Source organism: Typopeltis vanoorti, chromosome 21 (assembly GCF_054136105.1).
Source record: "Typopeltis vanoorti isolate ZY-2024b chromosome 21, IOZ_Tvanoo_1.0, whole genome shotgun sequence".
NCBI classification, from domain to species: Eukaryota; Metazoa; Arthropoda; class Arachnida; order Uropygi; family Thelyphonidae; genus Typopeltis; species Typopeltis vanoorti.
In genome coordinates this window covers 27,628,088-27,653,767 of record NC_143569.1, presented here as the reverse complement: position 1 = coordinate 27,653,767, position 25,680 = coordinate 27,628,088, and the positions used below count along the sequence as shown (strand labels likewise).

The window sequence follows — 25,680 nt, the reverse complement described above, 5'->3', positions numbered from 1 at the left end:
GAGAGTAATGAGTACGCTCTCTTAAGGTTTTTGCCTTAAGGGAGCAATTTGAGTCTCCGGGGAAAGTGTTCTCCGGCACAGCCCGCTGATGGGCTTTGTCGGTGAATGCTTTTCTTCGGAATATGAGTGGTTCTGCTCGGTGGTGGGGGAGCCCGTCACTGAGTGGAGCCAACGCTGATTTGGACGATGTTTCGGCCACTATATGATGGTCTAGGCATCGTCCTAATTTTTAGAGTTGGCTTTACTTTAATATCATTCCCAATGTAGCTGCTGGATGTCGTACGAGGCGACTAAAATGGGTACCCAGGGAGGATAATGGATGGCAATGCTGTAGCCAATTAAGTTCTGAGGCTCGGCTATTGCTGTTACCCTACTGCCATGATCAGAGCATTTTATAGCTCAATAACACCCTACCCTTGCATTGTCCTCTACAGATAACGGGGAATTTGAAAAGCATTTTTGCTTCGCTTATCTAACCAGTCCTTTTTAGGATTTTTGGATATTAACATTTATAACAATCGACGAAGTTAATTATTGCTATATTAATGTTACCACAGATGTGTTACCATTCTACAAAACAGTTATCACAACAATAGAGGTTATAGGCTAATAGATCATTGATAGCATAGTTCTTATACTTTTCAACCTTTTTGACTAGAACAACCTCTTTGGTTAAATATCATTACAAATCCGCCTTGATATGTTTTCCCTCATTCATGTTATTTCAATTTCAGAAAATAACGGCAATACAAACCAATGACTGAAATACGAGTATATAAACGAGCTTATAAACTTTTGAATTCTCACCTGCAACGTGGCTAGTTGAGAACAACACCGATTACTTTCAAAAGAAATCTTTTTAACCATAAAACACATCGTGATCTTGATACTCCCCAGGAGACATACCAACCGATTTAAAACTACTACAAATACATCAAACTTCTGAGATCAACAGTAAAATATATTTTGATATATCGTCTAGATGAATTATCTAAAGATAGTAAAAAGCCAAACAATTGAAATCAGTACTTATAGTAGAATATATTTGTCTTCCTCTTTAAGAACTAAATTAGGAGAAACACAGTTCGTAAAAATGTATTTAAACATGCATATTTATTCCTGTTCTGCATAATAAAGTTTCACTTGTTGCATTCTACAGAGCACAAAATATAACTAAAAAACACAATGCAAATACTTTATTTCGTTAACGTGCGGTAGTGAAAATATTGAGTACCCATGCCTTATCACGAAAGTCAATGTGTAACTTATTAATTCAACCACACCACGAACCATAATTTGGTCTCATGGTAGCTTATTAATAAATGTAAATATAAAAATAACTTTATATATTTATCGGAATTCGTATCTTATACATTAAGAGGAAGTACGCAAACAATTTTTCTGCTTTAGTTTCATGTTTCTTGGCAGGAACCAATACCAATCATTAAATACACCTTCTACGGTTTTGCATAATGTGATATATAATTTGCATTATGGATATTCAGCATCGCTCGCTATGTTGTTTAATAAAGTTGTTTGAGAAGTTGATTAAGCCGTGCACAAGAAGAAAAATGAGAATTATGATGTACACACTCTGAGGGGAGTAACACACAAAAGACCTCTATGCATGAGATTTTGGTTCATAATTTCGTGAATATTAATAAGGGATTAGAATCATTAGAAGTATTAAGAGGGTGTTTCATACATAATTCAAAAATGTTGCTTAAAGGAACGTGGTCAGGTGAACAAAATAAAAATTCTCTCTCGCAAGAAAGATAAAATCCGCTGATAATTATTCATGGACTTAACCAATTTGAATAATCTCTCATTTTAATGCAACTTCCGTTTACACTCTTGGAACCTCGTAAAATGGAAGTTCGCGTCGCTAATCCGACTTGAAAATAAAATAGATAAACCGCTGAGAAAAATAACGAGAATGGAATGGAGGATTCTAAATATCTTTTTTTTTTTTTTTTTAATAAAAATAAAAGGTCAGTTATTCACGCGTCTCATCTAAACTTGTATTTTCTCCCTGTACGTTCGTCCCTAAGTTTGGGAGAGACAGAACGCATTACTGTGACGTCCATCACAATAGATGTCTTTAATGCCTTGAAACGTACTTTTAAGCTGTGTAACTCTCAGAAGCCGATCAAATAAATCCAAAGATGTCCCTTTACTTTTCTTACTCTTCAGACAATAGGACGTGCACAGCAATGACCTAACAGATCCGTAAGAGCGTTCGGAAGCGTTTATCTGTTCGGAAGTGGCACGCGATTTATCATTTTCCATCATTCCAGGCGACCGATGTGGATGTGTGAATTATCCACATTGATGAATCCAAACGCCATTATTCACTCTGACACCGCGATGAAGTGAGGGAAACATTTCGGGGCTCCATTTCTTGGAAGAATTTCTTTTTCATTCTTTCTTTTCTTTGTCGTCAATACTCTTTTCGCCTATAAGAAGATTCCGGTCGTCAAACGGGGCGCGATCTACGGAATATTGGCAAGGCGATGAAAGATCATAAGAATACAGCAGTTTAAGAATGATGAAACGTAGTGTAAGGTTACACTGACGATTTTCAGTTCCCGAAACTGGAGAACTATAGATCACCGCACAGAATATAAATGGATGCACTGGACTACGTCAATAAGGAAGGAATTGGAACCGGTACACAAATTTAGTTCGTAGGTGTACGGCTTAGTAAGATGCCCAATAGCGATTTGGATATCTTTATCATCATTCCTCATGGGTCATCTGGGAAGAAAGATGGACACAACGCATTATTTCACTATGTAATAGTAAAAACACAAAATTATGTATAATCAGAACTTGCATATGGACAGCTATAGCAGTCAGTAATCTGCATATGTTTTCAATAATATTCTGCTAAATATTAGTGATATATTTTCCTTAGCATTTGTACTTTATTGATCATAATAAATGCTAATTTGTAATAAGTAAACTACAATTTTATTGTATTTATTTAAAAGTTAATTATTTATAAAAATTATTAAGTTATTTTAAAATGTAATATATTATTATTAGAACTTGCTAATAATACACCTTTAATGATAATATATATAATTAGTAGATAATGGATTTTCTATATGATATGTGATTGAGCTGGGTTGGGATTAATGAAAATTTATGTGATCAGTCGACCGTGAGATGCGGTGATTGATTCATTCAATCCAATACCATTGGAGGGTAATGGATGGCAATGCTGTAGCCAATGAAGTTCTAACTGAGGCTCGGCTATTGCTGATACTCTCCTGCCATGATCAGAGCTTTAATAGCTTAATAACACCTTATCCCTACACTGTCCTCTACAGATAACGGGGAAGATGAAAAGCATTCTTGCTTCGCCCCTTTAAGCCAGTCCTTATAAGGATATGTGATTGAGAAAATATTTCAAATAAGAAAATAAAAGTCCTTTTTAGGACTTCCAGGTTAACGAATGGCAATGCTGTAGCCAATGAAGTTTTAACTGAAGCTCTGCTATTGCCGTTACCCAGCCATGACTAGAGCTTTTAGCTCAATAACACTCCATCCACACAGATTCTCTTCATTCAGGTGACGGGATAAAGAGTCAAGGACTCCGTCCATCGCCTAGTTCTTTTAAGAACTTTAAGAATATGTGATTGAAAAATTTAGTATGGTATAGTACAGTATTTCACATGGCACACGTTTCTCAGAAAGAAAGAATTAGTATCTTTCATGGGGAAAGTATAACGAAAAAGAAGGATAGACTTATTTTTCTTGCTTATAATAATAGAGTGATGAATAATATTCCAACTTAATCAAGTTCAAAAGCATACAGGAATAATAGTTTATAAAGTTTTGGCAAGACCTCTACTGTACGGAAGTGAATTGTGGCCCATAAAAACTGCAGGAGAAAAAAACAGAAATTGGAGAAATACCCACGAAAGACAGCAGGCTGTACTCTCTCTGGGAAAAAAAGGCATTATTAGACAATACCGAAAGAGGTGGACTGAACATATTGAAAGAACTGACAGTTCAAGACCACCCAAAAAAAGATACTTCTATACCATCCAGGTTGGAGGACGTAGAAGTCGGGGAAGAACAAGGAAAAGATGGAATGAGACCGGAACAGGCCATTGGGCCTAAATCGCTAAAATGATGATAATTAAATACATCACGTGCAGTTCATATGCGTTAAATTTTATACGCTTTCATTATATGTGATGTGCTATCTGATTGTCTCTCCCAGAATACCTTGAAAAAAATGTTAAGTTCAATTTACTTTCACACAAGTACGAAAAATAAACCTGGCTTAATGAAAAATAACATTTATAAACAGACAAAAAAAAAAACGATAATTGAAATTTAAACTTAGTATACATTTTCTAGAAAAAATTACAAGAACTAGTATAAAATTATGATGAACATTTATTATTGTTTTCAATTTTTATTTTTTTAATGTTTAGAAATAATGTAAAGCAATAATAACATGAAATGTATAATACACCATAAATTTATCTTTATAACTATATAACACCATTCAAAATAAATGTAAATATTTATGAATCGAGACATGATAAACATTTATGTGTATTGAGAAATAATAAACAGGCTGAAACATCTCATCAAGAAAGTACGAATGCATTAAAACTGTACATAAAAAAAAACTCAACAACCACTATAAAATTAGAACATCAGGGAAAGGAATTTGGTATTAAGAGAAATATAACGCAAGGAGATCTTATTCACCTAAATTGTTTTCTATTACATTAGAAGTGTTTTCGAATGTCTCGTGGGGAGAACAATAGAGGAAAAAAAATGAAATTGCTATTACTTGCGGTTTGCAGATGACACTATACTAAATAACCTTGACAAAGAAAGCAGAAAAAAAAAGATTAAAGAAAAGAGCATAAAAATTCGAAGCTTTTTATGCTCTTTTCTTCATTAATTAGCACATTTAATCTCTAAGTTTTTTGTCGGGTAAACCATCTCAGAATTCATTGCAATATATTAAGCTAAGCTATCAGACATCACGTTAAAGCAGTGATCAACCTTTCAACTCATTAATAACTAAAATATTCATCAGCTGTGAGCCAGTAGATACAACAACGGTTATAACTCATCATTTATTGGTAACTAACCACTCGTTTAAAATTTTAATCGATTCCAAAAGGAATTTAATGCCATTTTGCTGAGATTAATTGAGAAAGTTAATTCCCCACTTCAGTTTACTATGTCCAGAATTAAATCAATTTTCTGGTAAAGTGCATTTCATCTAAAACGCCATTTGCCAACACTTATATGTTGGATCGTTCAGTAACGGAAGATATTATCCATAATTAAACAGGAAGGTAGAAGCAATATCATCCATTACCGTTTGGATAATATACTACTTAAAGCGTAGGTTACATTAGCTGAAATGTTGAAATTAATTGAAATCAAAAAAGTTCAAAGTGTAAATCAACTAAAAACTAATCATTACCAAGGTAGGACTTATTTTATTATTAAATAAATTGAGAAAATTCATAATAAATTATTTATATTATCTTATAATGTTTACGTTATTTTTAAATGTAGTTTATATTTTATAAACTACAGTTAATACACCTAAATTATATTTTTATAAGTAAACTATATTAGGAAACTATAAATGAAGTTTTTTTTTTTTTTATGTCACCACTGTGCGGGTACTATTTGATGTTTGTATGGGATGTTTTGTACTGTTATATTATGTTATATTATAATCAACAGTGAAATTTCTAAATATTCACGATAATTATTCAATAATTTTTTATATTATACTGACTTTGTTAATGTTAATTTGCTGCTAGAGTTCTGGTATTCAAAAGTTATTAAATATAGCAGGTAAAATCTATTCAATAATTTACAGTTTCGGTATAAAAAATAGGATCTCAAAATAACCCACTGCCTCATTACAAAATGAAGCCCTTCTGACCCTGAAATAAATTAAAGTTGCTAACTCACTGTAACCAGCCAAAGAAGTTTACTATTTTGTTGCACAGCATGCAACTGATGTTTTATGATTAAAATTCATGATGTTCAATTTTTGAAATACGAAATCGAAGAATTCGTATTTCATAGTAGAGTACAGTTTGCGGTAAGGTGGAGTCATGTAAACAGGCATAGAATTTCCATGTATTTCTTTCAATGGGCTGCAACTGGAATGTACTGAGAGCTGCATAACGAAGACTTCTTACTTAGTATGTACATCTTTCAACATCTTGAATCTGAGGTTCATTCCATACGGCGGAAGTTTTTTAGTGGGTCAATGACAATCGTATCGACACATCTTGTTCTCATTTCGCCCATGACGGTAACATTCGTCTATTGACATGCATAATCAGAAATTCATTTCCATACCAGTGTAGAAATTAATTTTACATTCCTTCAGTATCAATGTGTAGCGTGGAACTTCTATAAACAGTTAATTCATTGATGCGTTTATTTTTCAAGGTTATCTTTCTATTATCTACGATTTTTGCAAGAGAAATTGCCCTCATTGTTCAATGTTGTACCGTGCACGAGCACATTGCTTATTTCCAACATAATGGAGCTCCTTGACATCCCTCAGTGCAATGGAAATGTGTTTCCTTGGAAAATGAATTGGTTTGAGAGAAGTGATGTAACACAGCCAAAACACGATCTACATAATGTAATGGTCAGTTCTATTGTGGACTGAAGACAATACACGAAACATATGTGATGAATTAATATCAGCTGCAATGTGTAATGAAGTTGCGCATATTATTCTTCAGCACTTATTGTAAAGAATTGCAAATTGTTGAAAAAATGCCTCACCGGTTATTTTTTTATTATCAAACTGCCATGGAATCGAGTTTAAAGTCATCCAAAAAAATTTCTATGGTATAAAAAAACATCTTGCGGTATAATTATCAAAATATATATGAAAAATTAGATGGTGTATTTATTAACTATATCAGAAAATCTAAAATTCAAGAGTAATTTAAAACGTTATTGTATTACAGTTTATATAACTGTTAGATCCTGAATGGACAAATATGTATGCTAAATTAAGTGATTTATTAAGACTAAATTCTGTAATTCGGAGTGGTTTACATTCAATAATGGATTGCAACAAGTTCATCGCCATTGCTGTTCATTTTGTGAAGGAAGTGTCCTAGAATCAGATCGTTACCAGAAAGAAGAAACAGCTGTGTTTACAGATGTGTAGAAGTTAATGTAAGAAAAAATGAATAAATAGTTGTGTCTTAACTGGGCATATTCAGAAGAATATCCAAAAGGAACTGGGTAATGATACAGTGTAACACCTAACTATGAGTTACATATTAATATCTAGAAAATCGTGTGCATAGCTTTAAATCATAGAAAGATGTACAAGTTAAAATAGAGATTAATATGTAAATATTTGGAAAATGCCCTTTTTAATGATGGATGTTTAGTTAGGAGATATTGAAGAAGATTTTAATGGACCAAAGTCATATTATGGGACACTAAAGCGCCACTGATATTTAATCTGTTGATTAAAAGAAATATGATGAAAGTTATGAAGAAATATTATGGGAGAGTCGAAAGAAATGACAGTTCTCATCTACTTGACCTAATCTGATAATTAATGTAGAGCAGTCATTGAAAAAGAAGGGAGAGTGGTCAAATAGAAAAATTTGAAAATAATAAGCATTTTTATCTGATGGCAAACTGCAGTTCTCATTTTTGTCTGGCATTTTAAATACTTCGTGTAGGACATTACACTAATATCACCGTGGGCTATTCGTCTTTCGAGTACGGATGCGTTTAATCTTTGAGACACCGCATACAAAGAAGCTTCCTTATTAATTATGTTCACTAAACAATTCTTGAAGTGTCTGGAAAAAAAGTAAAGGTCAGTAGTAAGTATGAAATGCCGGCAACAAAGAAATCTACGCTAAGATGAAGCTCATTATCTCTTAAATGCAGTAACACACTAAGATGCCTGCAAAAAGAAAGAAAAGATGCGAGATTGTTTTAATATTAATCTTTCTCTAGTGAGTAGCTGATTCTTTCCGCTTCTTGCGAACTATTTTTAGAACATTTAATACTCTGCGTTCTGATCACGGAAGAAGAGATTAATACGCAATTATATTTTAAGTGTCTTTTTTTTATACCCCCCCCCCCTTCTGTTTCCTTCAATGCCAAGTAATCAATTAGACTGTTTTGGATGAAGGCAAACACGAAAGCCTCTTTTGTAAGAAGTGTTTAGCGATATGGATAAACATTAGCAAGCAAGCGCGTGTAAGAATCAGCCGGCAATCCACTGACGAGCTAAATGTCACTACAGCACAAGGCAAACAAAGAAGAAAAAAAATGCTTTAAATAAGCCAAAAATAATAATTGCCTCGCGTTACAACCAATTAGGTACTCATACATCCAAGGATGCTAATTAGAAATAGGCAACTACGGTTGGTGAAATTCTGTGCAGGCTAATTAGAATCTCCAATATCTTCGCTTTTAAACGGCGGATTTGTTTGCGAGTTAAAATCATTTGTCAAAACTGATTTATTTACGTTCATGTAAGATTGAAAACTTTCTTAGTCGGAAAGATTGCATTTCATAAGCCATTTACAAAGAATTTAAAACTGACCTCAGTTGTGAGTCCAAACGATCCATTTTAAGTAATCATGAGTTTTCTATGCGAACAATTCGATTAAATTTGTGTTGATCTATCTCTGATTGGCTAAATGAATCTGGTTTTCAACAATGCTTAGTACAATCATTGAGTGATTGTTATACATACGCTATTGTTGTCAGTTAATTTTCTGCAAGTCTACTAAAAATAGGTTTAATCATTTCAGTAGTCTCAACACAGAACATTATATTAGGGATATGATAGGGTATAAATTAGGATAACAAATTTACATTTTTGATTACTGCGTTTCAAGTATTTAGGTATCAGAATTTCATGCATCTCTTAAACTATTCTCGTGAATTATTTCTGTTAATCCTAATTTAATAGTAATAACAAAAATAAATAAAATCCAGCCGTACTTTTCAAATTTTCGAAATATCTAAGTGTATTTGTATACGTGACTATAAATTCTTTCGAAATTCGGCTGGATTCATAATATCCTTTATTTTAATAGTTTACCTATGCCAAAAAGAAGCAATTCAGTTCTATACTTTAGAAATAACAGAGCTACGTTTGTTTAAATAAATACTGCTATTTGGTAATATAATAATTAATATTGTAAAGAATTATTTGGTCCCACTTATTTAATTTATGAATTTTAAAAGAATTAAGTATGTTAAAGCATATTTCTACTAATATTTAAAAAATGTCTTCCAAAGACAGATATTTCATGATATTTATACTTTAAAGTGTTAAATATAAATATGGGAATTGTCGGAAGTTAATCAACCGTGAGATGCGGTGATTAATAATACCCTTGGAGGGTAATGGACGGCAATGCTGTAGCCAATGAAGTTCTAACTGAGGCTTGGCTATTGCTGTTATACCTCCTGCCATGATCTTCTTATTGTGGTATCTCCTATCGAAGGTCAGCGACCATCTTGGCGAACAAACTGCGCTCTTGTGCTAATCTGAGCAGTTGTGCACTGCTCTTTCCTGTCCACGTCTTGATGTTGTCAAACCATGATATTCTTTTTCTTCCTCTAGTTCCTTTGCCACCAATTCTTCCTACCAAAATAGTTTTTGGTAGGAAGAATTGGTGGCAAAGAAGAATCTGCCATGATCAGAGCTTTAATAGCTCAATAACACCTTATTCCTACACTGTCCTCTACAGATAACGGGGAAGATGAAAAGCATTCTTGCTTTGCCCCTTTAAGCCAGTCCTTATAAGGACTATTTGAATATGAATCCAATCAGATGAAAGGATAAAGAGTCAAGGACTCGGTCCATCTATCCCAAAAGGTTTTTTTACTCCACGTGTGGTCCATGATAAGAATAACTTCAATGCAAACTATTAAAATACAGGATATTATGAATCCAGCCGAATTTAGAAAGACACATAGGCGAGTAAAACTGGTACCGATGGAGGGTAATACTGTAGCCAATGAAGTTTTAACTGAAGCTCGGCTATTGCTGTTACCCACCTGCCATGATCAGAGCTTATATAGCTCAATAATAATAATACCCCGTTCATAGATTTTCTCAATCAGATGAAGGGATAAAGAGTCAAAGACTCAGTCCATCTACATTCTCTCGCCATTTTTTTTTTTTTTTTAAATATGAATACCCGTGTGGTGGCCGAAATAAGAATAGCTCCACTGCAGCCCATGCATGTCGTACGTGGCGACTAAAATGGGTACCCAGGAAGGGTAATGGATGGCGATGCTGTAGCCAATGAAGTTCTAACTGAGACTCGGCTATTGCTGTTACCCTCCTGCCATGATCAGAGCTTTATATAGCTCAATAACACCCTACCCTTACATTGTCCTCTACAGATAACGGGGAATATGAAAAGCATTCTGGCTTCGCCCATCTTGCCAGAAAAAAAAAATTTTTTTTTTTTAATATGAATTAATTTTTCAATTAATAGATAAATGGTATTTCTGTGGGGGGTCATTGATTATAACGGATTGATAAGAACAGAATCTAGTAATATATCCAACCAGTGCACGCTGTTCGACTAGTGGCCATGCTTCATTTAAAATATATATAAAAAAAAAGCACAAGGCAAGGTAATTGCTCCATAATACAGGCAAGACGTAAACAATTTTCTACTCAATTTCAGACTCGTTAAATGGTCAGACTATTTATTTCATAAGTTACAAACCGTTTTTAAGTGAAACTCTTTTTTTTACTACTTCTCAGACCAGTATTAGCATGAAGTGGAAGGCGTTTAATACACTTCCAAGACAACAACACGCACACAAGTTCAGAATTCTTAACCCACTCACTGCCAAAAAACTTTGAAAAGTGGTCTGTAATTGTTTTTGTAATAAATGAGAAATGGTGTCCTACTTTAACATCACACGAGATTTTAAAGAAAAAGTCGATTGATGAAGAACATTTGCCGAAATAAAGAATGTGAGACAGTTCATTTATCAACCCCCTTTCTTAGTAAGAGCTCCTTGCCAAACCTCGTTTGGGTGCATTTTTGTGGAAAATGTTCACTTCCTAACATAATCAAAAGGTCAGCGGGGTAGGAGATATAGTTACTGGTAAGTAGTGTGTTTGAAGGGATTTTTTATTATTATTTTTTTTAATTCAGGATCGTTTAATAATGTAATTGGAAAACTCCATGCCATCAACGGATGATATACTGTAGATTTAACTTTAATATGTAACAAATTCGTAAGCATTTTAAATCAAAAACCAAACTCTAAACTATGTATTTTCAGAATCTCCCCATTCGTCCATTGAGTTGGAAAGTGGACATGCCATTCTGCTTAGTTGGTCGATTGGATGACAGCTTATCAAATCTTTCATGGCTTTTGGGAGATGAATTTCATCACCCGGTGCAAAACCACCGCCCTTCACTGAAGACAGACGAAGTAAGTTGAAAAAGTTCGTTTGGTCTCGAGGGCCAAGATCGGATTTATGTATAAGCCAGATAAGCTACATCTTAAGACCTCACATTACAAGGGCCTTTGCATTACAGATAACCTAAAATTTGCTCAATACAGAAGCCACTAAAACGTTATAGCTTAAGGGCCACAACCATCTTAAATCCCTTATATATATACAGTATACATATATATATATATATATATATATATATATATATATATATATATATAATATCACTGGATTAAATATATATATAAAGCCACAAAAATATCACCTTCTAAAAATACTTTAATTTAAATCATACGAAATGCTATTTTTTTTTTGTTTTTAACCCACTGACTTTTTTTTTAAATATCAATATTCCTCAAGAGCCATGCAACTAAACAGATGCGAAAACCATTTCAGTGGTAATTCACATAGTAGCAAATTTCAACTAAAGAATTCTACTAAATGAAACTCTCTACAGACCTTTGGAATAATGTGAGAATGTTTAAAATGCTTTTGAATTACCCGTTTAGATATGCATAATATATAATTCTTTTGGTTCGGCTGTGACGTATTTCAAAGTAATACGGTTTATGAATGGTCAAATTCATGTGATTTCATTATAAATTTTTCAATAACTTTTTTTTTTTACTGGAAAATGAACTACTGTTAACAGAGAATTGCTACAAACGTACTTTTTAAAATACGTGATTAATTTGGTTAATAATAAGTTACTAACAATAATAGGAATTGTTGGCCTTGGCGCGTGATATTTTATATTGTTGCCTCCAGTGCGAATTGAAATACCCGAGTTTCTTGTAGGGAAAACCCTTCCACTTTGAAAATGACAACAATATAAGCTATCACGCGCCAAGGCCAACAATGGCTATTATTTAGTATGCTAAATAATAGCGAGATAATATAAAATAATGCTTCTGCCATAAATTATATTTGTTGTCTGAATTGCTCGTTTGCTTTTTAACAATTACCTCACAACGAATTATTTAATACTGTTGGGATTAGTCATTTTAAAATTCAACAATTAGTCACGATTTTTGATTCAACTCTAAACGTGTGGATTTTCTAATAAGAGCAAATTTCATTAGTAAGTCTGATTGACTTACTATATACGATACAATAATAACAGTTGTGAGGAGGTTGTGTGAAATGACTTTAATTTTTGTTTTAAATATCTAATTTGCATCTAATAAGAACATGAAATATATGTAAAATAATAAAGGGGGAAAAGTTAAACATCTTTTAAATACAGAACGAAATTCGGCTGTACTTTTATATACGTAACTTTAAGTGAGCTGGAAAATTAAACTACTAATAGTTAATATTAATCAGTAAATATATTCTGTATTAAATTAATTTGCTAAACCATGAGTTATTTATTTAGCATCAAACTCGGAAAACTTGATTTATCTGTCAATAAAGTAAAATGCAGAGAGATTTTACTTCCTTACTGAACTTAAAAGACCATAATTTACGTATTTTAAAGGTGCTAACGCATCTCTTTGGTTTCTGTTCGACTTGCTTTGTGTGTCAGTCATCCGTTCTCTGTCCATCCAACTCTGTCTGAAGCATGCGGTATTTGCAGTTGTCTACTTCAGCGTGAAATGTTGTAGCGTGGCTTGCTGTGCGAAACCATTCTACTGGACAATGGTTCGCGTTTTAGAGAAAGGGGGAATACAATTTGAACGAAGCGATATAGGTCATCGCTTCTATTCACAATGTCTACAAATTCCTCGGTAATTTGTGGATTTCATCAATATAATTACAGGTTTCAGCAGAGGGAAATGATCTTCACTTAGTGTCGAGGCAAAATTACAGTCCGCATATTTTTAATGCATCTTGTATGCACACGTATCTCTCCCTCTAAAACAGAAAATATTTCATACCCCGTGACAATGGAATTGTTCTTATAATAAAAAGCAGCTCAGATTATGAGTTAATATTTATCTTAAAAAGGGATAGAATATAATAACATCGGCAGGAATGTTGAAAACAATCCCGCTTTGTAAACGTCATTAACAGTAACATCCAGCGCTATATAATTTGCATACGTGAAATTTATTCTGTCGTTATGCAGTTTTTTACAAAAGCAAATTATAACTAATACTTATAGCCAGTATGTTATACATCCATTTCTTCAATTAGCCCAATTAATAAGTTGGCAGCCGGATTTTATTTGTAATCAAGAAGCGCTTGTCTTTCTCATTGGGCATACGACTTCCTCTCACCCCTCCCACATAAATAGCATCGTAAGGCACAAAATGTTCGCAGCGTTTATTATTATAGTATATTGAGAACAGAATTGTGCAAATACCTTATTTTTCAACCTTACACTATTTTAAAAAACAATACTCCAAAAAGTACGCAAAATGCTTCGCATAAAAAGCTCCCCTAAGGTAGAAACGCACACTTTCATTGTTCGTGTGCTCTTTATATTTATCCAACACAGCCTTGGGCTTACTCCAATTGACTGCGTTGAATTTTTGCAACATCACATTGTAATAGGATTCGTTGACTGAGTTTGAATGTTAATTACGTCAACGCACACGAAGGTCTGTGCTTTATATCTGTTAATAGCGTGTCTCCAGTGCGAATTGAAATACTCGAGTTTCTTGTACGCAAAACTCTCCCACTTCCACGTTGAAAATGACAACAATATAAACTATCACGCGCCAAGGTCAACAATCGCTAATATTGTTCTAGTGGTACTTTACATTACGTCATTGGCAGTCCTAATAACGAATTCAAAAAGATTTTTTTTTTCCTTTTCAGTTTTATTTAGGATTAATTTCTATATTTGATATAATCAGATACGATTACCTGTCGCTTATATAATAAACGTGCTAATAAACAGATAAAAATATAATACAGTATATCAATGCTGAAACAATTCAGTGAAAAGGCGTTACATGATTCTCAGAGAAATAAGCCAAAGGAAAAAAATAGGAATAGAAAGAGCAACTAAAATTTAATAAGAGCTGAGAATAAGCTCTAGGGGTAGCGAGCAACGTTGTATTGAAACTAACGCAAAACTATTAAAAAAATACAACTCAAATTACAAAATAAACACACGCACACACACACACAGCGAGAGAGAGATGAAACACCAAGACACGAGACAAAAAAACCTAAACCCCTGAGGACGTACAGCAATTGGAATCTCGGTGACATACGTCATCGAAGCCGCGACGAAACAAAGAAAGGCAAGACTCGCCAATTATCGCTAGCTTTAGCAGCAAAACCTTCGGAGATCTTTGATCCTTTTGCAGCAGTTCACCCCCCCCCCACCCCTAGTTTCTCCAGCTATAATCTCCCTTACATAATACTTTCCTGGCTGTATATTTTAAGATGCTAGTTTTAACTAGAAAAATGAAATCCTAAATGACATCTCTGTATGGATATATTCTACTGACTCATAAGAAAAGGTAGAAGCACGATAATATATACGCAACTTCATATGAATCTGTCCTAACCACACTAGCAGATAACACAATGATCCCTCCTAATCGGCAACAAATCTAGGAAACAATTTACAAACGCTTTGTAAACTATTCGCCAAAATCGTTAACTATGGCAATATCTAACCTAGATGAACATTCACATAGAATATATTAACTTGAACGTTCCAAATTCGTCAAACTAGAGTATAGTCAATACATTCAAGCAACCTGATCTTAGAATTTTGCAGACCAACATAGGTATAAAGAAACATTAGTCAACTTTAATAACATTATGATTGATAACAAACATTCATCCAATATACGAAATAAATTAAAAATAATTCATCCATAACCTCAGGCACTACTTTCCATATTAATATTACAATTTTCTCACTGTGTGTTCGATACCGAAAATTAACTAAAGAAACGTATATTTTAATATTGTAATTATAAAATTATCCTGAATACCTTTAAAAACATACATATTTTCTAAATATTTAAAATAAATTACCCCATAAATTCTAACACCTATTTAAATAATACATATATAAATATAATTAGATGCAAAATACCAAAATCATCTTTAGGTGTGTGTGTGTCTCCCGGGTTAATAATGGCACCGATGTTTTTACAGTTTTTGTTTTTTTCCTGTAAACAGATATTCGTGTAAAAGTGATTAAACCTCAGAGCATGAGCGTTTTCGTATTCTGCTAAAAAATAAATTACTATTCATAGATTTTGGTCTTTGAACAGTTTTACGGTCCAATTGTTACATAAATTCTAACCGTATATTTACTATAATCGAAATTAAAAAGAATCTTAGAAACATAAAAACGAAAAGAAGCACTTCAAAATGGAATACAATAGCAAAGAATAGTGATTCTTTTGACTGATGCATTTGAATCTAAATAATGGATGTGATCAACGCATTATTCACATGTCTATGGCCGAGGAAAATAACTAAACTGTAGAACTATATCGATATACGTAAAGGGCGATTCTAGGAAATACCCTAGCGACAAAAACAATAAGGGGAAAACAATTTTGATAGGAATGAAGTGAGACAGAAGTCTGGAGATTTCGATATGACAGTGCCCGAGGAAATAAAGTACACAGCAAATGGACGAAAAACGTACAATTTATCATGAGGAAGGATGCTGGTGATTTGTCACTGACAAAACTTCGAAGATTTTTCAAAGGATAGACTTAGAAAATGGAAGATGAAGAAATCATTAAAAGCGCAACATTTTTCACACTGGAAATTAATTTCGCTACGATTTTTGCCTTTGCCTTCAATATTGCAATATCTGAATCATCAGTCATTGTTTGGAGACATTTAAATTAACCAATGCGGACGGACGTTACCTTCAACAATGACCATGATATATACAACAATCAATAATCACTCGATTTTACCCATTTTGTTTACTGTGTTCTAAAGTAGGTGAGTTGGAAGGAAAACAATACGGAAAAGAATATCCCAGTTTTGTGCAAAAGAATTGTTTGCTAATTTCAAAGTAATACCAAGTTTCAGCTAAACAACTCCTTAATTTTTCATTATCTTTCTTCATTCTTAAGCAAGCTGCGCATATATTTTCCAAGACGCATTCATTAATCTTAAGACTTTACTCACACAAAGTAATCTACCTGTTGTTTGAAGATGCTCATGTGTGAGAGATAAAATTTCCGAGGAGTTTCTTGATGTAAGAGAGCCCCAATTTCGACTTGATGATAATTAATTGTTTAAACGGGCGTGCATTTTTTTCCCACTTTGTTTATTCAACAGTATATCTCAAAGCCAAATAACTAGTTATATGAGATCTCTTACAATGCACGCGATACATGGTTGGAAAAGCAAAGGCTAAATTAGCTTATGTTATCTCTATTCCAGAGGATCCTGGTTTTCGGGCAACCTCTAATTGGTAGGATTACATTGTAATGTCTTCACATAGTGAATTTTAAGTTAATGTGGGAATGATTCAACCCCCGAATGAATACAATAATGTCGAGTATGCGGGAGTTAGAAATTAGAAAAGCAAATAGTACGATCTAATGAATGAATTATCAAAATTAGGATATTGATGACTGGATTTTCTCATTACGATAGCGAACTGAAGTTATATGCATGTTATCCTTATACATGGATGTTTACAGTTCGTTTTGGGGCCTTTAATGGCTACAAATCTCAAAGGATACCACTAACTGAACATATCTTGCACAAGATAGTAGCAAATACATTTATTTTGCACAAAACGTTAAAAATAAATTCAAATCGCTTCAGTCAAAAGAATATATCTTACCTAATTTGATACAATAGATGACTCGCACAAGATGACGGCTAAAAATAAGGGTTCATCTTACAGAAGATGACAGCAAAAAAAAGATGCCTAGATGATTGCGATGATGCATCTGTGCACAAGATGCAGGAAACGAATGCATCTAACTATATGAACAACAACTTACTGTAAAATAAACACTAGATATCTTCTGAACAATCTTCCAATTATTACACAATTCAAAACTCACAAAAAGAGGTAACGACAGCTCTTGATTCCATTCTTCAATCGGATATGTGAAAACTGGTGGTTATATCGACCTGTATCTCAACCACGGGGATAGCAGAGCACTTTTGTTTTTTTTTTTCTCAGCCAATGTTTCCTGTCAGGCACCGGAAACAGGAAGTTGGTTACTTTCTCGTTACTGATAGATAATTGCGATATAATCCACCAGCAGGCGTTCGTATGCTTTTTTGCAGGTGCCGAAAGTTCGGTTGAGGTGGGGAAAGAAAGTAAGATCGGAGATATAAAAAAAAAAAAAAAAAAAAAAAAAAGGGAGATTAAGGAAAAACCTAAATGACTCAGATGTACGAAGCCAAAAAAAAAAAAAAAAAAGCAACAGACGTCTGGAAGCAGAAGTCAAGTTCCAGAAGAAAGTTTCCGTTTTTATCCAACAGCGCAGTTCTGGTGCATATTTTGTGTTCTCGTGCTTCGCTTGATGCTACGTGGACTTCCTGAACGTCAGAGATTTTGAAAGAAGTACATCAATACTCGAGAGAGAAAAGAATAAATTGAGAAATATATAAATGCAACGTAATAGAAGGAAACAGACGTTTATATATAAAAAAAAAAAAACTAAAATAGACATAGAAAGAAATAGATAACAGGAATGATAAAGAGAAGAGATTAAAACAGAAAATCGGCAGAGGAAGAGAAATATAGAGTACTCTTTATTCTAATGGCGGGAGAAATAAACGCACGCATATATATTACACGACGCTTCCATATATAAGAGAAACAGACTATGTTCTCTTTTTCATTTCGCCAGTTAGACGAAAAAATTACTTTTATATAGGAAAGAATCTAAAATAGTAAATTACAATCTTTCCATGCAAACAAATGTATTTCGTTATTCTTCTGAGTTATATCCCATTGTCTAAAACATTATAAAGAGAAGAGAAATACGCAATAATAATGGGAAAAAAGATGTAGTAATGAAAACGCATGAAATTTTCATGCTGCATTAGTTTGTTTCGTAAGAAATTAAAATTATTATAACTGAAATGCATGACGGAAACGTACTGTCAAGCATTACGACACTTTTATGAGATATTATCATCCCTAATACTATAGAAATAGCAACCAGCATTTCATCATACGAGAAATGGACTGCATGTTTTTTTTATTCTCAAGGAAAAGCACACCAGCGGGATGTTTTTTGTACGTTTCTACACTACTTAATCCGTTTTTATGTTTAATGATATGCACAACAGCTTTTGTGTGCAAAAAGATCTAACAATTCAAACGACAACAATTGGTTCACGTGATTCACACCAGAGCATCCGCGTGTCTCTTTCTGCCCAGACTATAAAAGGCATTCTGCTTTGAAATACGCACAGAGCTTAGAATTATTTATTACAAGAGCTCTTGGCCAAGTTTTATTCTCCCTAAGCATATAATAACCTCTTACACTCCGATGTACATCTTTTCTTCAAAATCCTAATTAGATTTAGGATAAAAAAAAAGTACAAAAAATGTTGCCAGTTTTCCCTACCCCGCTGGTAAAAAAAAAAACAGAAAGAAATGCGTGGGCCTAGCTCGTCCTTTACGCGCGAAGAACTCCAATTTTCAGATTAATAGCCAGTAATCTTGAAGTTTACAGAAAGCTGAAGGGCTAGGGAAAAGAGAGGTTTTATTCGTAGAATCAAGGCGAGCGGCCCCTAGTGGGTTATTAATCTGGTGTGACTGCTGGTAATAAAGTACCTGACTGTTGCACGCTTCTGGGCAAGCGCGCTGGCGAAAGCGAATCATGCGCTTGGATAATTTCGCTTCTTCCGTCAGCTTATTATTTTTTTTGCTCCCGAAGAAATTATATTTTTTTTTCCTTTAAGAGAAAAACATGTCTCTTTCTGGAGGCAAAAAAATACGAAAATAAAAAAGAGTGGACCAGTCATGACAACCATGATTTATTGAGAACAAGTTACTTCCAATCTAGAAACGGTGACTGCAAAAAGAGAACGAATAACTTAATGACCCTGATTTAGCATTTAATATATCGTTCGTTTGGGTTAAAGATGGCGGAGTTCGTAAGGTGAAAATGCCAAAGGTCAATCATGATTAAAAAAACGGAGGTCAAAGGTCATTATACTTAATAAACCATAAAAGTATTATCCCGCGGGTATAAAAACAAAATTGGAGTTTCTTCCAATAAGCCAATTTGGTCACGTGATGATTCGTATTTCCCATCTTCCCTTTCCATCCAGAAGAAATAACAATTAACCAGTTGGGCTAAAGATGAATGTCTGACGTATTTGGAAACGGCATGTGCGTGTGGAGGGAGAATTCATGTTTCATACTCTTCATTAACTCACGAATGTCTTGTATGAATCGTAAAAAAAGTAATGTTCGACGTTTCATCGAAACTTCTACGACCTTCTTCACACTAAAATAAACTGATAAATAATTTGACACATTGAAGTTCGCTATAAAATTGTTTTCAATAGGAGGCTAACCAATTTCAATCAACAGTGAAGACGATTCCAGATATAATGAAGTGCAATTTCTTACCTTTGGTCCAGATGATGTTTGGTAAGGGGTATCCAGAAACAGGACATCGATAAAAGAGTTTCTCTCCCGCTACTACAGTTATATTGCCCATTGGCCTAATGTAAGGAGGTCCATAAATATCCACTTTCTCTGAATGACTCACGACGCCAGCATCGTTTTGAGCACTACACTTATAAACACCTCCATCCTCTATGCGACTGCTAGACACGTTGACAAAACTCACAACTTCGTTCAAAGTGCTGACAAAGTCACCGTACTGCACTCTGTGATTATCCGGGATTGGTTTCCCATCAAGACTCCAAGTCACACGGGGTAGGGGATTTCCCACGGCGATACAACGAAGCGAAAAACGATCCCCAGGCTGAACAAGATACTTCGGGAAGACAAACTTAAAATCAGGTGCGTCTTCTGGAAAATAAAATGTTACTCTTAGTCTATTTGCAGTTTTATCTCTTGCATTTTTCAGTTCTTTTTTTGTTTTTAGTAAATTGGTATTGTCAGTTTTTTTTGTTTTTTTTCATACAGTATTCATGTTTGAAAATAATACACTAATAGATAAACTATTAAGCAGTAAATAAAAAATATGATAAAATTAAAATTCTACAAAAATTCGAAAGAGAAAAAAAAATGAAATTTTTGTTTGCATATAACAAACGAAAATGTAGCAAGAATATCAACTGTAGTTTTACAGATAATTTAGATTACTTTTATTCCGTTGCCTTGGTTACTTCAGTGTTGTTCACCATTGTTGTGCCATGTGACCCTTGCTACATCTTTTCATCATTGAAACAAGTCATTTTCTTCTTTTGCAAGAGTGGCCAGTTTCACTTTCGATTTAATAGACTCGATGGACAGTTTTGAGCCTTCAATTGATACCATTAAAGATAAAATCTATCATTTCTTTTCTTTTATAGAAAAAACGCTTACAATACTATGCTTAGATAAACTGCCAGATGATATAGAGGAAACTCCATGAACGGAAAACGTTGGTGAAGAAGAATGTTCCTGCTTTGCCTCTTTTAATGATGTCTTCTTAAGTTGATGTACCTGAAAGATGGTAGTGTACTAATGTTTCCGATTGACTGGTTGTCTACTTATAATATTGATGCCAGAAGATCCTTTCTTGATTAAAAAAAAAATATTAATACTATCCTGCTTTTGTTTTAAGAGGAACTAGATTTTTTTTTGGGGGGGGGACCTCATGATTTCCATTATGATCACCGTTTTAAACATTTGATGAGTTCCACATATTTCTCTTCTAAAGTAGACTTTGATGAAGCGAACGAAAGGACAGCACTAATCAAAGTAAACCAAAATGCAGGGCCAAAACGTGAAGCGACAGAGTAATTCAGCATTGAGAAACATTAATATTAACTGTCGCCGAATGGACGTGGGTCTTTAAAACTTTGATTTATCATTTCTGGAGGAATATTGTAGTCGTATTTATATGCTGGTACATAAAACCAAATATTATATTTTTTATGAAGTCTGCTAAGTAAAATTAAGTATGCATCGCCTCAGGCGACGACGAGGGTCTTTTCAATGACACGTCGCAAACCCGTTATATGTTCGATATATATTTACTATTCTGCCTTCCTAGCCAGCGAACGTCATATAAAGTGAAGCCCGTTGCACGATTACTTATTATTATAAACGCTTGGCGTTTCTGCTCATGCGTGAAAACTCAGATAATCTAAGTAAGGATATTAAAAATATTCGATTTTATAACTAATCAAATTTTCAAGAATTTATTATGTTTATATTAGACGATGGGGGGATATTTAAAATGATTAAAAATAAGGAATGAAGATAACGAAATCAAGTGCATATATCATAGTGCATGAATAATAAGGTTCCTCCATGTTAATGTTCTTGTACCTGAAGAAGGTTATATTGATTACTCGAAACGTCCTACAAATATATCATCTTAACTCGCATTTCACTTTCAAGTCTAGCAGCGGAATTTGACGTAAATCTTTTTAACCATCATATAATAAATCAATTATTTACTGCGCCGTCTGAGTTCGCTGCGTTATAACCCTAGAATCTAGGTTCAGTTTTGAAGAGCAAAAGAATGCCCTATCCACATTTAATTAAAGGCAGGCCGTGCTGTAGATCAAGTGGCAGTAACAAGTAATATTTGCCGTACGTGCAACCATAGCAACACTTGATTTCAACAAACATCAACTTGAATTAATAATTAAAGTCTATTATTCTCATTAATTAACTCGAATTTAAATTTGTCCCGGTACAGATTCTTTTACATAGGCTGCACGAGTTCTTTACGGTTGTTAGGAGTAATTTGCATAATAAATAAATCTCAGCATGTCAATTATTATTTCCTTAATGAAACTCTGACATAACGTAAAAATTGCATTGTAAAATTGCTCCCTGTTGGATGTTCCGTGCGTTGGCACAAATTATCTTCTCTGGACCTTTCATTAATATTAACCTCCATTTGCTTTTCTTTTGTTTGTTACAACAAAAGATTTTTAAATATAAGAGGAATTCCTGATTGCTAAGAACCAGACAGACAAAAAAAAAAAGTCTACAAATATACACTCTTCGTAAACAGTATGATTAAGATGGAAGATTTATTATTGTTAAATAATGATGCGTTATATTTATTTTCATCGGGAGGTACTAATCTATAATACAAAAAAAGATAACTTTGATTTATTTCAGTTTTTATTTAAATTCCAATTCTTACCCGATAATATTAATTGGGCTGATCCTTGGGCTGATTGGGAATCAGTAAAAACGAAACACTGATACATTCCTTGATCATCTCTCTGTACCGATGTAATGTGCAGCACTTGATTGGCTATCAAACGAACTCTACTGTTGGTGAGCAAATGGCGAAGATTTTTAGTCCATACTATTGAACGTATGGGATAACCAAGCACAGAACAGTTCAGGGTAGCTGATCGACCAGCTTCTAAAGATAACTGCTGAGGATGGAGTCTCACTGATAGGTTTCCTGTTGAACAGATAAATGAATACTTTAAATACGCTTAAAAATGCATAGAAAGAAAATGGCTATTAAACCAATGGCTCGCACATCATCAGCAAAAGAACCGAAGTACTGTTTTCGTTTTCTACATTATTGCAACTTTGTGGATCATTATGGGAAACAAAATCAGTATAGTCAATATTTACTTATATGATTAATATAAATATTCATTTACTCAACATTTACTTAATTGTATAAATCTAATTTTTAATTAAATAAAGTTAATAATAATAATCATTATACAAGCAACTGAGAATTTTGTTTTGGGTTCTGCTGGTGAAGGATTATATTAACAATACAATACAATATAATCTCGGCGAATTATGTGTTTATTTTTCGTGTTGTGGATTTTTATCGATAAAAAAAAGAAAAACAAAAGATTATAACATCATAGCTACATTATTTCTAAATCAAAATAGATATTTTATATACAATATTATAGCAATTTAAAATGATATATAATATTTGAAAATAATTTTAAATATTGAATAATTTTTCTTTATTACTTATGAATTTATTAATACACCTTTTATTTATAGAGGTGATTTAATAATATATTCTGTGAAGTAAGTGAAATTTTTATGATTTTTATGAAGGGAGATTGATGGATCAATCGACCGTGAGATGCGGTCGATTGGTTCATTAATGCCCTTGGGGGTGATGGATAGCAACGCAAAGCTGTACCAATGAAGTTTAACTGAGGTTCGGCTGTTGCTCTTACCCACTTGGGAGATGAGTTTTTGAGTTCGCTCTCTTAAGGTTTTTGCCTTAAGGGAGCACTTTGAGTCTCCGGGGAGAGTGTTCTCCGGCACGGCCCGCTGAGGGGCTTTGTCGGTGAATTATTTTCCTCGGAATTTGAGCGGTTCTGCTAGGTAATCGAGTTTCACTGAGTAGAACCAACGCTGAGATTTGGACGGTCTTTCGCCCACGAATGAGTGGCCTAGAGATCGTCCGATATTTTTGAGATATCACCTTTACTTACACATTACCGTGAGATGCGGTCGATTGGTTCATTAATGCCCTTGGGGGTAACGGATGGCAACAATGCAATGCTGTACCAATGAAGTTTAACTGAGGTTCGGCTGTTGCTGTTACCCCCTTGGGCGATGAGTTTTTAAGTTCGCTCTCTTAAGGTTTTTGCCTTAAGGGAGCACTTTGAGTCTCTGGGGAAGGTGTTCTCCCGCACGGCCCGCTGAGGGGCTTTGTCGGTGAATTAAATTATTTTCCTCGGAATTTGAGCGGTTCTGCTCAGTGGTCGGGGAGCCCGTCACTGAGTGGAACCAACGCTGAGATTAGGACGGTCTTTCGCCCACTATGGAGTGGCCTAGAGATCGTTCGTATTTTTGAGATTTCACCTTTACTTACATAGTCGGTGATTGATTCATTCAATCCAATACCCTTGGAGGGTAATGGATGGCAATGCTGTAGCCAATGAAGTTCTAAGGCTCGGCTATTGCTGTTACCCTCCTGCCATGATCAGAGCTTTAATAGCTCAATACCACCTTATTCCTACACTGTCGTCTACAGATAACGGGGAAGATGAAAAGATTCTTGCTTCGCCCCTTTAAGCCAGTCCTTATAAGGACTATAAGGAAATTTTTATGAATGGAGGGGTTGATGGAAACAGAGGATCAAGAATCCTATACCCTTGGAGGGTAATGGATGGCAATGCTGTAGCCAATGAAGTTCTAACTGAGGCTCGGCTACAGATAACGGGGAATATAAAAAGCATTCTTGCTTCGCCCCTTTAAGCCAGTCCTTATAAGGATAAGTATGATAGTCTGATAAGGGTATAGAGGTTGAAATGGCAATGCCGTAGCCAATGAAGTTTTAACTGAGGCTCGGCAATTGCCGTTACCCAGTCATGACTAGAGCTTTTTAGCTCAATAACACTCCATCCACACAAATTTTCTTCATTCAGATGACGGGATAAAGAGTCAAGGACTCAGTCCATCGCCCAGTTCTTTTAAGAACTTTAAGAAATGTATGATACTTTTGGGTTGTGATTAACGGGAAGGGTCGACCGTGAGATGCAGTGATTAATAATTATACCCTTAGAGGGTAATGGATGGCAATGCTGTAGCCAATGAAGTTCTAACTGAGGCTTGGCTATTGCTTTTACCCTCCGGCCATGATTAGAGCTTTAATTGCTGAATAATACCTTATTCCTACACTGTCCTCTACAGATAACGGGGAAGATGAAAAGCATTCTTGCTTCGCCTTTTTAAGCCAGTCCTTATATAAGGACTATATAAGGTTAAGGTATGATACTTTTCTGAAAATAACAAGAGCTGTAGCATCATGTTCAGGAACCAATCAAATCTCTCCAAGAGAAAACTATGAAGATATTTTAATAGCACATATAACGATTAACATAAAAATATGTAGATTCATTATACATTTATTTAAAATAACCATTTAAGTATGGACTTCAGTCACCCCACTTCCCCTTATTCGTTCTCTCGCCTAAGATGTACAAGTCATTCGTGACATGAGTGGCCACTCACTAAAGATATCAATCTGTTTGCCCTTCTCTGTACCTTCTCAAATCTATCAATATCTTTTGTAATATAAGACCTCCATTTCTTGGATATTTGGTATTTAGGTGAATTTTAAGGTGTTAAATGCTATTCGTAAGATCTAAAATAACCTCTTTAAACCAGCCTA

General features: G+C 34.2%; 1 protein-coding gene across 1 annotated transcript in view; it reads right to left on the bottom strand.

The window, feature by feature from the left end:
* The window catches only part of LOC150094686 (cell adhesion molecule Dscam1-like), a 314,713-nt gene that overhangs the window by 103,494 nt on the left and 185,539 nt on the right, over positions 1–25,680 (bottom strand). The window contains exons 6-7 of the mRNA XM_090411113.1: positions 22,711–22,980; positions 20,001–20,408 (exon numbers count right to left, since the gene is read on the bottom strand). Of these exons, the coding sequence (XP_090267239.1) occupies positions 20,001–20,408; positions 22,711–22,980 (678 nt within the window). The remainder of the gene's footprint in view (positions 1–20,000; positions 20,409–22,710; positions 22,981–25,680) is intronic.